The sequence below is a fragment of the Clupea harengus genome, chromosome 4 (genome assembly GCF_900700415.2).
Source record: "Clupea harengus chromosome 4, Ch_v2.0.2, whole genome shotgun sequence".
Lineage (NCBI taxonomy): Eukaryota > Metazoa > Chordata > Actinopteri > Clupeiformes > Clupeidae > Clupea > Clupea harengus.
In genome coordinates, this window is record NC_045155.1 from 14,947,283 (window position 1) to 14,957,282 (window position 10,000).

At 52.4% G+C, this 10,000-nt stretch overlaps 1 protein-coding gene across 3 annotated transcripts in view; it reads right to left on the minus strand.

The window, feature by feature from the left end:
- samd11 (sterile alpha motif domain containing 11) overlaps nt 1-10,000 on the minus strand; it is a 63,438-nt gene that overhangs the window by 10,345 nt on the left and 43,093 nt on the right. For all 3 annotated transcript variants that reach the window (XM_012826206.2, XM_012826205.2, XM_031566383.2), the window contains exon 7: nt 3,237-3,381. In XM_012826206.2, coding sequence (XP_012681660.2) covers nt 3,237-3,381 — 145 coding nt within the window. The remainder of the gene's footprint in view (nt 1-3,236; nt 3,382-10,000) is intronic.

Sequence of the window (10,000 nt, forward strand, 5' to 3'; positions counted from 1 at the left end):
CTCCCTCTCTCCCTCTTCCCCTCCCTCCCACTCTCTCTCTCCCTCCCTCCTCCTGCCCTGACTCTGGCAGTAAGGCCAGTAAACCCCAGGGTGTGCGCTCATGTGTGACGACCTGTCAGAGTGGCGGCGGCAGCGTCACCCCCCACCGCCCCCCCACCCCCGAAGCTCTTTTCCTCTCTGGCCTCCCTGCTGAACAGCCAGGCGGCGGGGAGGCCAGTGTGCCAAACTGCCCCGGTCATATTGGGGAGCGGGGAGGAGGAGGAGGAGGAGGAGGAGGAGGAGGAGGAGGAGGAGTGGTGCAGGGAGGAGCGGGCTGGAGCTGACAGCGCGGCGGCCCGTAATGAAGGCAGCGCGCGGAGGGGATTAGGGCCGCGGTGCCTCGCCGGGAACGCATTTGCACGGGAAGCTCATTAAAATGCATGAGGCTGCCGCTCCCGCTAGCCCCCTCCTCCTCCTCCTCCTCTCAGCTTCTGCTCTCCTCACCACCGCCCCCCCACCCCCAGACCGCTGTCTCCTCCGCTCTCTGGCCACTGCCTCGCTGCAGCCAGTCCCCGCCAACGCTTCACCTCGCCTAGTGTGCCCCCCCCCTAACACACACACACTCAACCCCCTCGCCTTGCATGCCAAACACATTAGCATTTGCCTTGCAGATTTCTCCCAGTGCGATCTGCCGTTTAAGGAGCCCAGACGAATAGCCGGGGCCAGGGCTTTCACGGCGTCATCGATTGGCCCTAATGATTTGTTTTTAACAATACGCGCTAATGGCCGTCAGATAATCAATTACGCACAGTCGATGGGAAGGTGAGCTTGAGGAATGGCTTCCGGCTCAACCCCTTTTAGTCGGCCACCTCTCTCTCTCCGTCTCTTTCTCTCGATGGTCAATGCTTTATGGGTGGCGGGCTGGGGGAGTAGGGGGTGGGGTGGAGGACAGGGCAGGGGAGGGTTTGTCGTTAGATGTCCCCGTCCCTTTGACAATGTCACAATGCCGTCAGTGACAGAAGCACACGCGCCCCTCGGCCCTCCAGGACCACAGCGGCTGAGAGCAGAGGGAGTGAATGGGAGAGGTGGAGCTTTTCTCTCTCCCTGTGTATTTCTCTGCCTCCTTTTTAGACCACCAAGCTATGTCTGGTGCCAAGAAAGGGTTAACAATAAAAAAAAAAGACTGAGGAAGGAGAGAGAGCGAGGGAAAGGGGGGGGGAGCAAGGGAAGGCGAGAGAGATGGAGAGATAGAGGGGAAAAAGAAAAAAAAGGGAAGGGAAGAAAAAAACAACCTCCCTCCCCATGCCCCCCCCCCCCCCCTAGCTTCGGAAGCGTGCGGCCCTAGTTAACATTCAGCGGTCCTGTGTGGCTAATTATTCTGTGCTGTTGCAGCGCAGGCAGGCAGGCGGCTCTGTGGCCAGATCCACGCTGGGCTCCCAACAGGGTGCTGTGGGGGGGGGTGAGGTGGGTAGGGGCTGGAGATAGGGGGGGGGATAGGGGATGGAGATAGGGGGTGGGGGAGGGGGATAACGCTAACGTTGACGCCCCCGCATTGGGCTGCCCCGCACCGTTTCCTCCCTGCCTCGCCGGCCCATTATCGATCCGCCGGCTTCCCGCGCCACATAAATAATCGACAAGCAATTACGCGCCCACATAGCCCCGCTGGCCGGGGCTTTGTTTGGGAGCGAGGGAGGGCGCCAGGAGCGCTGGGCCTCGGTGTGAGGGGGGGAGAGGAGGAGGAGAGGAGAGGAGGGAGGGAGGGAGGGAGGAAGTGGGGATTGGAGTGAAGGGTGGGGGGTTGGGTGAGCTGGTGGGGAGGATAAGTTTCTGTCGCCGTAACGACCCACTCAGCCCCTGGATCTACACATAAATACCCCCTGACAAGATCAAATAAAACAGAGGATGCAAAGGAGTAATGCAAACTGGCAGATCCTATTAACTAGATTTTTTTCTCCCTCATTTCAGTCCTTCTGTCCTGCTGCAGCAAACTTCCTTCTCTCTTCTTTCTTGGCTTTTCACCTTTTTTTTCTCCTCTAAGCCATGCTTTCTTTCTCCTCCTTTCTTTCTTTCTTTCTACGTTTCATTCAACGCATAATTCCTTTCTTTTTTTTAAGGAGGTTTTGGGGTGGTGGTGGTGGTGGTGGAGGGCTGGTATGCGGTCACCCACTTCACCATTCATGCAGTATTCATTAGAATAGGACGCAGGGTTCATTATTAATGTAAAATATTCATGTTATCTCAGGGCATGAAAATGCCTCTCCTCCCACTCCCTCCTCCGTGATGGTAAAGTGCGTCTGGAAGGCTCGGGTGGCGGGGCGGCGTGGTGAGTGTGCTGATGGTCTCCCTCGACCGCACGCAGCCCGCCCCGTTGACAGGCGGAGAGTGACGCTTGCCTCACATGTTGTTTTTGTATCTGACGCCCTAACCCCCACTGCCACACACACACACACACACACGCAGTTTGGAAAAGTCATGAAAGCACAACCATATGTGTGGTTTTGAGTCATTTTCACGTCCCAGGCCAGACCAGGAAACTCCCCTCCGCTGCTGGCCATGACTGCTGGAACTATGGCCAAGGCATTTAACCTTTAGTTTACGATGCATGAGCGTACGCACGTGTGTGTGTGTATGTGTGTGTGTGTGTGTGTGTGTGTGTGTGTGTGTGTGTGTGTGTCTGTGTCTGTGTCTGTGTCTGTGTGTCTGTGTGTCTGTGTGTGTGTGTGTGTGTGTGTGTGTGTGTGTGTGTGTGTGTGTGTGTGTGGGCGTGAGATTCTCCTGACGGTTGTGATTCTTCTCCGTGTGAGAGCAAATTGATTTGTGAGTGGTTTATGAAAAAAAGCTGATGTGGTTTCTTATGTCTTCATCTCAGTAATATGCACATGTGAGTGGACATTCTTTAGAATACCAGAAATACACACTGGGGAAAGTGTGCGTGTGTGTGTGTGTGTGTGTGTGTGTGTGTGTGTGTGTGTGTGTGTAGTGCATGTATTTGTGTGTGTGCTGTAGTGAATGAGTGTGTATACTTCTGCACACTCCTGTGCAGTGCATGTATGTTTTATGTGCGCTGTAGTGAATGAGTGTGTGTACTTGTGTGTGTACTTGTGTGTGTGCTGTAGTGAATGAGTGTGTGTACCTGTGTGTGTATTTGTGTGTGTGCTGTAGTGAATGAGTGTGTGTACTTGTGTGTGTATTTGTGTGTGTGCTGTAGTGAATGAGTGTGTGTGTGTGTGTGTGTGTGTGCAGGTGACTGTATCTACCTCTCGCTGAAATGGGCGTCTCGATGCTGGGGCAGGCCCTGCTTGCGGCGCTGGCTGGAGGAGCTGCCGCTGGAGGGCAGGTGGGCCTCCATCGCCCCGGCGTTCCTCACGGCCGCCATGGCCTCCTGACGCACCCGCATCAGCTCTGCAGGGACACACAAGGGGAAAGGGGGCTCTTAATCTATCCCATACACAGGGTTCAGTGCCATTAGTCTTTCCTGGACACAGACAGCTCTTCTTCCCTACTCCTTTCTCCCAAAGCATACTAAGCACCCGTGCACCAAGCTTCCATGCGCTACATTAACCTTAATGGGCTAATTAACACACAGCACTAATTTGCGTAAACAGGAAGTGATATGCTACGCTGACAAACTCTACAATGACAGCTGATTCCAAAGCTAGTAATTGAAAACACACGGCTTACATTCTATTAGAGATCTATTCTGGAGGATTGATAGTTATTGCTTTGTTCGTATGCACTGTTCCAGTAGTTTTAGTTGTAAGAGCATCCTAAATTCATTCTAGTCCTTTGGTCTTTAAGAACTTGAGCATGCTGCAAGCTATCTGTTTTACCCCAAATGCAGTTCACCTCCCCGTAGTTTGGTATAGTCCTTCAAAAGCACCACAGTCATGTGAGCTGAGAATTTTTTCAGTCTTATTTGGGGCTTTTAAATCCTGCCCCGTGGAGCTGGCGGCCAGCTGTGCGGGGTATCTCTGCAGGTTTGCACTGGCTTTTACAGAAGTACTTTCCCATCCAGCTCAATTCAAGCCCACTGAAATTCACTCTGTGCTTTGGGCAGAAAATAACTGGGGGACCCTCTCATGCGAGAGATATGTGATATGTATGCACACACGCACACACACACAGTCTCAAACAAATACACACGCACAGTTGCTGCAAACATAATTTTTTTGTAGGTTAACTATACTGAACTTTAAACCAGAGATGAACCACAGAAAAAGGCTGAAGTATCATATCATGGTTCTCGCTGTGCCCAATGGCCACGGGCACCATGGCTCCACTACTATCTCTGCTGACATCGCTCAGAGCTGTGCTGCTTCAGGAGGGGAGCGTCCCCCCTGGCACCCTCCCCCGCCCCCCACCCCGCCCCGGCCCTGACCCGGCCCTCCCCTGGCTCTCCATCATCATCTATCCAGCAGGGTCACCAGAGGAAGCCCTGCCCATAATGAAAGCGTGTTAAATTGGAATTGCATCCTGTGTACACCCCACCACCACCACCACCACCAACACACAAACACACACACACACACACACACACACAAACACACACACACACACACACACACACACAAGCACACGCTCCACCCTGCAATCTCCCACTCTCTCCCTTCCTCTTCCTCTTTCCCTCGCTCTCTCTCTCTCTCTCTCTCTCGCTCCACACAACCCCCCCGTTGCCCCTGCTCCTCCACCCTCTTTTTAATTAGACTGTTCCCCCGGGGGCTGGCGGCCATTTCCGAGGCCAGCGTGTGCGGCTGAGTGATGGGGTCGGAGGCAGCGCGGCTGATATTAATGCAGAGCGGCCCGCTCTATCGATCTGTTTATCACACTGACCACAGGGGGAGCGGGAGATGGCAGACAAGCCACACACACACACACACACACACACACACACCGAGAGAGAGAGAGAGAGTGAGATAGAGAGATAGGGAGAGAGAGAGATGGAGAGGGGGTGAGACGGAATGAGAGAGTGAGAGAGGCGGGAGGGAGGGAGGGAGGGAGGGAGGGAATAAGACAGAGGTAGTTGGCAAGAGAGAGGGACAGAAGAGAGAGCAGCAAGGGAGAAAAACAGTGCAAGAGACAGGAAGTCAGGGAAAAGGAGAAAATCTTAAAAGTCTGAACACATACACGCACACACACACACGCACACACACACTCCACTTCTTCTAGGTTGAGTTGCCTATCCAGACGGCCCATTGGAAATGCACGGGTCGTACGAGCTCCGGTCGACGTCACATACACTCCATCCATCTGAGCCTCCCGCCAAAATCTCTCATTATTACTTAACAACGGTGATGAAAAATGCACAGAGGGGCTCCGTTCCCCTCTCTCTCTCTCTCTCTCTCTCTCTCTCTCTCTCTCTCTCAGAGCTGGCGGTGGGAAGGCAAGTGAAATTCAAGGCTGAAGCCTGCATTACAGGCCAACCCTGGCTGACGGGGAGCTTTACATTATTCCCTTTCATCCTGCTGAGAACAAGAGAGTGCAGGGGTCACCCAGAGCTGTGCCCCAGAGAGCCAGCCATCCATACTGTATGCCCGGAGAGAGAGAGAGAGAGAGAGAGAGAGAGTGAGAGAGAGAGAGAGAGAGAGGGAGAGAGAGGGAGGGAGAGAGAGAGAGAGGGAGTGAGAGAGAGGGAGACGGAGAGGGAGTGGAGGATGGGGAAAAGAGAGATCTCACCCCTTCATCTTGCTGCTCTCTACAAGCTTCAGAGAACCCACTCAAGCAAAAGTTCATCTGGCCCCATCTCCTGTACGGCCCTGGCCTCTCTCTGTAAAAAGCACTTTTAACCCAGCTCTCTCTCTTTCTCTCTTGCTCTCTCTCTCTTTCTGTCTTGCTCCCCCCCCCAGCACTTATGTCTCTCTCCTCTGTTTCTGTGTCAGTTTGCCTTTGTCCACCCCAGACTCTGAGACTGCTGCATCTGTCTCTCTCTCTCTCTCTCTCCTTCCACACTCTGAGACTGCTGCATCTGTCTCTCTCTCTCTCTCTCTCCTTCCACTTTATATATTTCTCCCTCTTTCCGTCTTTCACTCTCAGCCTTTCTCCAAATGTTTCGTAGGAGGCCCAGCCACGGGGCCGCGTCCCCCAAAAAAAACCACATCCGACTCCCCTTGTCCCGTGTCACGCCCTTGCACTCAGCTGCTATTTTGTGTCTATTACCACCGAATCCTCCCTATTAAGCTCTGGTCACTGGTCGAGCCGCACACAGTGTCCCCGCTCGTGACAGCCACCGAGCTGGATTTATCCTTTTACAGGCACAACAGGTACGCCTCGGCCAGGCATCGCCAGCACAGCGCCTTATTATCGGGCTCCCTGAGCAAGCGCTGTCACTACAGCCACCCCCTCCGCCTCCATTCAGGAGTGCTGAAGACAAAAGGAGAATTGGGGTGATATGGATTTGTTTTTACTTTCTTTTTAGTTTTTGCTGCTGGAGTCTTTCTCACCTCACGATTCTCTACTCATCTTTTCATCACAGCAGCACTGGGTGGAGGACAAACAGAAAAGAGAGCGGGGGGGGGGGGGGGGGGTAGGAGAGAGAAAAAGAGAGAGAGGGGGGGTGATTGGGTCCCCTGCCTGGCCACCTCACAGCTAAGGAGTGAGGCACACAACACCTTTCAGCCCCCCTTTACACACACACACACACACACACACACACACACACACACACACACACACACACACACACACACACACACACACACACACACACACACACACACACACACACACACACATCTTCTTCACAGGCTTTCATTTCTGGGCCTCCACTTCAAACACATGAAAGGATGCTCTGCAGGGACTCACGCAAAAGGGAGGCTAGGAAAAAAAGCAAGAGGGAGGGAGAGAGGGGGGTGGAGGGAGGGAGAGCCCAGAAAAAGAAAGAATATAAAAGCATCCCTGTGTTAAGAGAGGTCTGTGGGTCGGGGGAAGCGGAGAGGTGGAGGGGGGGGGGGTCAGAAGGGCCCACTGAAGCATCACGTCAATGTCAAGGGGCACTTGTGGGGCCACTCACCTCCCGGGGGCCAGGCACACTCCCTGCATCCAAACAGTCAACAGAAGAGAGAGAGAGAGCGAGAGAGAGAGAGAGAGAGAGAGAGAGAGAGAGAGAGAGAGAGAGAGAGGGCACTAGGCAGGGATGAGTTAGTGATAGCAGAACAGGACAAGATGTGGAGAGGAATTCAGAAAAGGAGATGGGGTACCGGAGGGAAAGAAAGTGAAAGTCTGACAGTGAAGAGAAAAGGGAGGGGATGAAAAGAGTTGAAAAGAAGTATGGCCAGGAAAAAAAGAGAAAGTGAAGAGTTTTTTTGTGACAGTGCGGGAAGGACTAGGGGAGGTCAGGGATGGAGAGAGAGCCAGAGAGGGAAAAGCGACGCAGCTGGGGCTCAAGCCTCCCTGGTGCCAAAGCGGTTTTCCCGAAAATCCCGGAAATTCTTTTTTTTTTTTAAAGTAAGGAACGGCCAAGAAAACAAACAAGGTCATAAATTACCCCCGGGGCCAGAGATAGGGACAGCGCAGTAAGATGACCGACTGACAGACAGACAGGCAGACAGGCAGACAGACGGGTGTGGGAGGACAGCCCTGGGACAGGCCAGCCGACTGACAAAGTGTGTCTGATGGCTTTGCAAGAGCTGGGGCTTCACCGCTCACGCCAGCTTTGGAACCGTGAACCGGCGTAACCTGGCGCGGCTTATTACTGCAAAATGAGATGGTACCAGGGTTGGGGAGATCCCGTGAGAATACGGGGTGGAAAAAAAACAAGAAAAGAGAATGAAAGGAGTGAACGAAGGCCGTTAGCTGATTGAGAGAATCCACTGTGAGAGGTGTATGGGGAAGAACCTGAATATCACTCCCATCAAAGACTTGGCAGTTGAGTGAGTTGGCACCGCCTGACTGCCAAGGCCTTATCGTTTGCTTATAAGCTAAACGTGCTGAGACAAGCCAACACCACACACACACACACACACACACACACACACACACACACACACACACACAGATACAGACAGACAGACAACCACACATACAACCATCATCTCACATAAACATGCATTTTTCACAGTTAAAAAAAAGGCTTTTGGAAGAAAGCTTGCATGTTTCAAAACAGCAAAACGTTGGAAGTGTTCATACTTTTTTTTTTTCTTCACACTAATGTTTTCAGAAAGAAAACCACGAGTCCTCCCTCACACCTCAGTTCTCTCACTCTCAATGTGAATCACACCCAGTGTGTGAACACAAGCAGGAGGATGTGGAGCCACACACTCGCTGGGGTGATGTTGAGAGACACAGAGAGAGGGAGAGACAGTGACAGAGAGAGAGAGAGAGAGAGAGAGAGAGAGAGGAAGAGAGTGAGGGAAAGAGAAAGTCTGTGGGAGGTAGACTGGCAGTGCGTTTTAGACCCCAGTGAGTGCAGGTCTGTGGCTGTCCCCCCTGTTAGCCTGTCTGCAATGCAGCAGCAACTAGCAGCAGCAGCAGCAGCAGCGCTCCTCACTCTCCCCACCACAGGCACGCTGTCCGGGGGCTCCGGGAGCCGCCAGCACCCCTGGCCCCCCATAAAAGCCCCCGACACGCCCCGCCACACTGGCACTAATTCCTCTCAGATGCAGGAAGGAGAGAGAGAGAGAGAGAGAGAGAGAGAGAGAGAGAAGGAAAGAGAGGAAGGGAGGGAGGGAGGGAGGAAGAGAGGTAGGGGGCAATTAAAGCAGTAACAGCACTCACCCCTCCGATTTGCGGGCCGCAATTAAAAATCATTGCTGATCAAATAAAAATAAAAGGCGGCGCACACCCGGACCCACGTGGTTGTGAAGTTTCATTAAATCTATGCCACTGCGAAAGTGCCGTAAAAGCTAGTGGCAATTAATGTTCCATTCTTCTAAAAGGGGGGGGGGGTTAGGGAGGGGAGGGGGGTTAACAGCCAGCGCCCTGCCCGTTTAGGGGCCTAGTTAAAAAATAATCCACAGATAAAAATGAGAGAGGGATTGGGAGAGGAGGAGAGGGGAGGAGAGGAGAGCACAGAGAGGAATGCTGGAGAGGGGGATTGGGAGGGAGGAGAGGTGCACAGGATTAATTTTTTATCTACACATCATTTGAATTCTCTCTCATCTGCCAAACCTGTAAATCATGGCTGGCTATAAATTTAGGGCGGGAGCAAGTGGAAAAAAAAATCTAATGCAAAAGGAGGGAGGGGGAAAAAAGCCGTACTTGTCGTTTCCATGGTATTGGTAATTTAGTGGACTGGCTGGCAGCCAATCAGAGTGGCCGAATCGATATCCAACAAACCTCAGCCCCCAGTGGTAGCGTTATTTACAACGGTGTAGAGCAGCAGTCAGAAATCTCACAGACTGACATTCTGACATCGGGTGGGCCGGCTCTGGAAATAGAAATGTCAGCAGTCTCCGCCATGGCGAGCAGGACTGGACTTTCGCTAAAATATGCTTGAATAAGGCAGAATGGACTCTACAATACACTCAGATGTTTTGTTTATCCACTCCGCACTGAAAGTTTGTTGTTACTGTGTGAGTTGTTGTGTTTGTGTGTCTTTCTGTTGTTACTGTTGTGAGTTGTTGTGTTTGCACGTCTGTCTGTTGTTACTGTGTGAGTTGTGTTTGCGTGTCTGCCTGTCTGTTCTTACTGTTTGAGTTGTTTGTGTTTGAATGTCTGTTTGTTGTTACTGTGTGAGTTGTTGTGTTTGCGCGTCTGTCTGTTGTTACTGTTTGAGTTGTTGTGTTTGCGCATCTGTCTGTCTGTTGTTACTGTGTGTGTTGTTGTGTTTGTGCATTTGTCTGTCTGTTGTTACTGTGTGAGTTGTTGTGTTTGCGTATCTGTCTGTCTGTTGTTCCTGTGTGTGTTGTGTTGGCCTGTCTGTTTGTGTGTTTGCACACTGATGACCATGTGTGGGACTGAAGTGGGTTGTGGGTGCTGCAAGTGCCACCAAGCGATGTTGTCATAGGAGCGGTCTGGTCAGACGCCGCACACCCGTTAAACCATTAGGACCATAAGCACAGGTCACACCATACTGACTTGCACAACC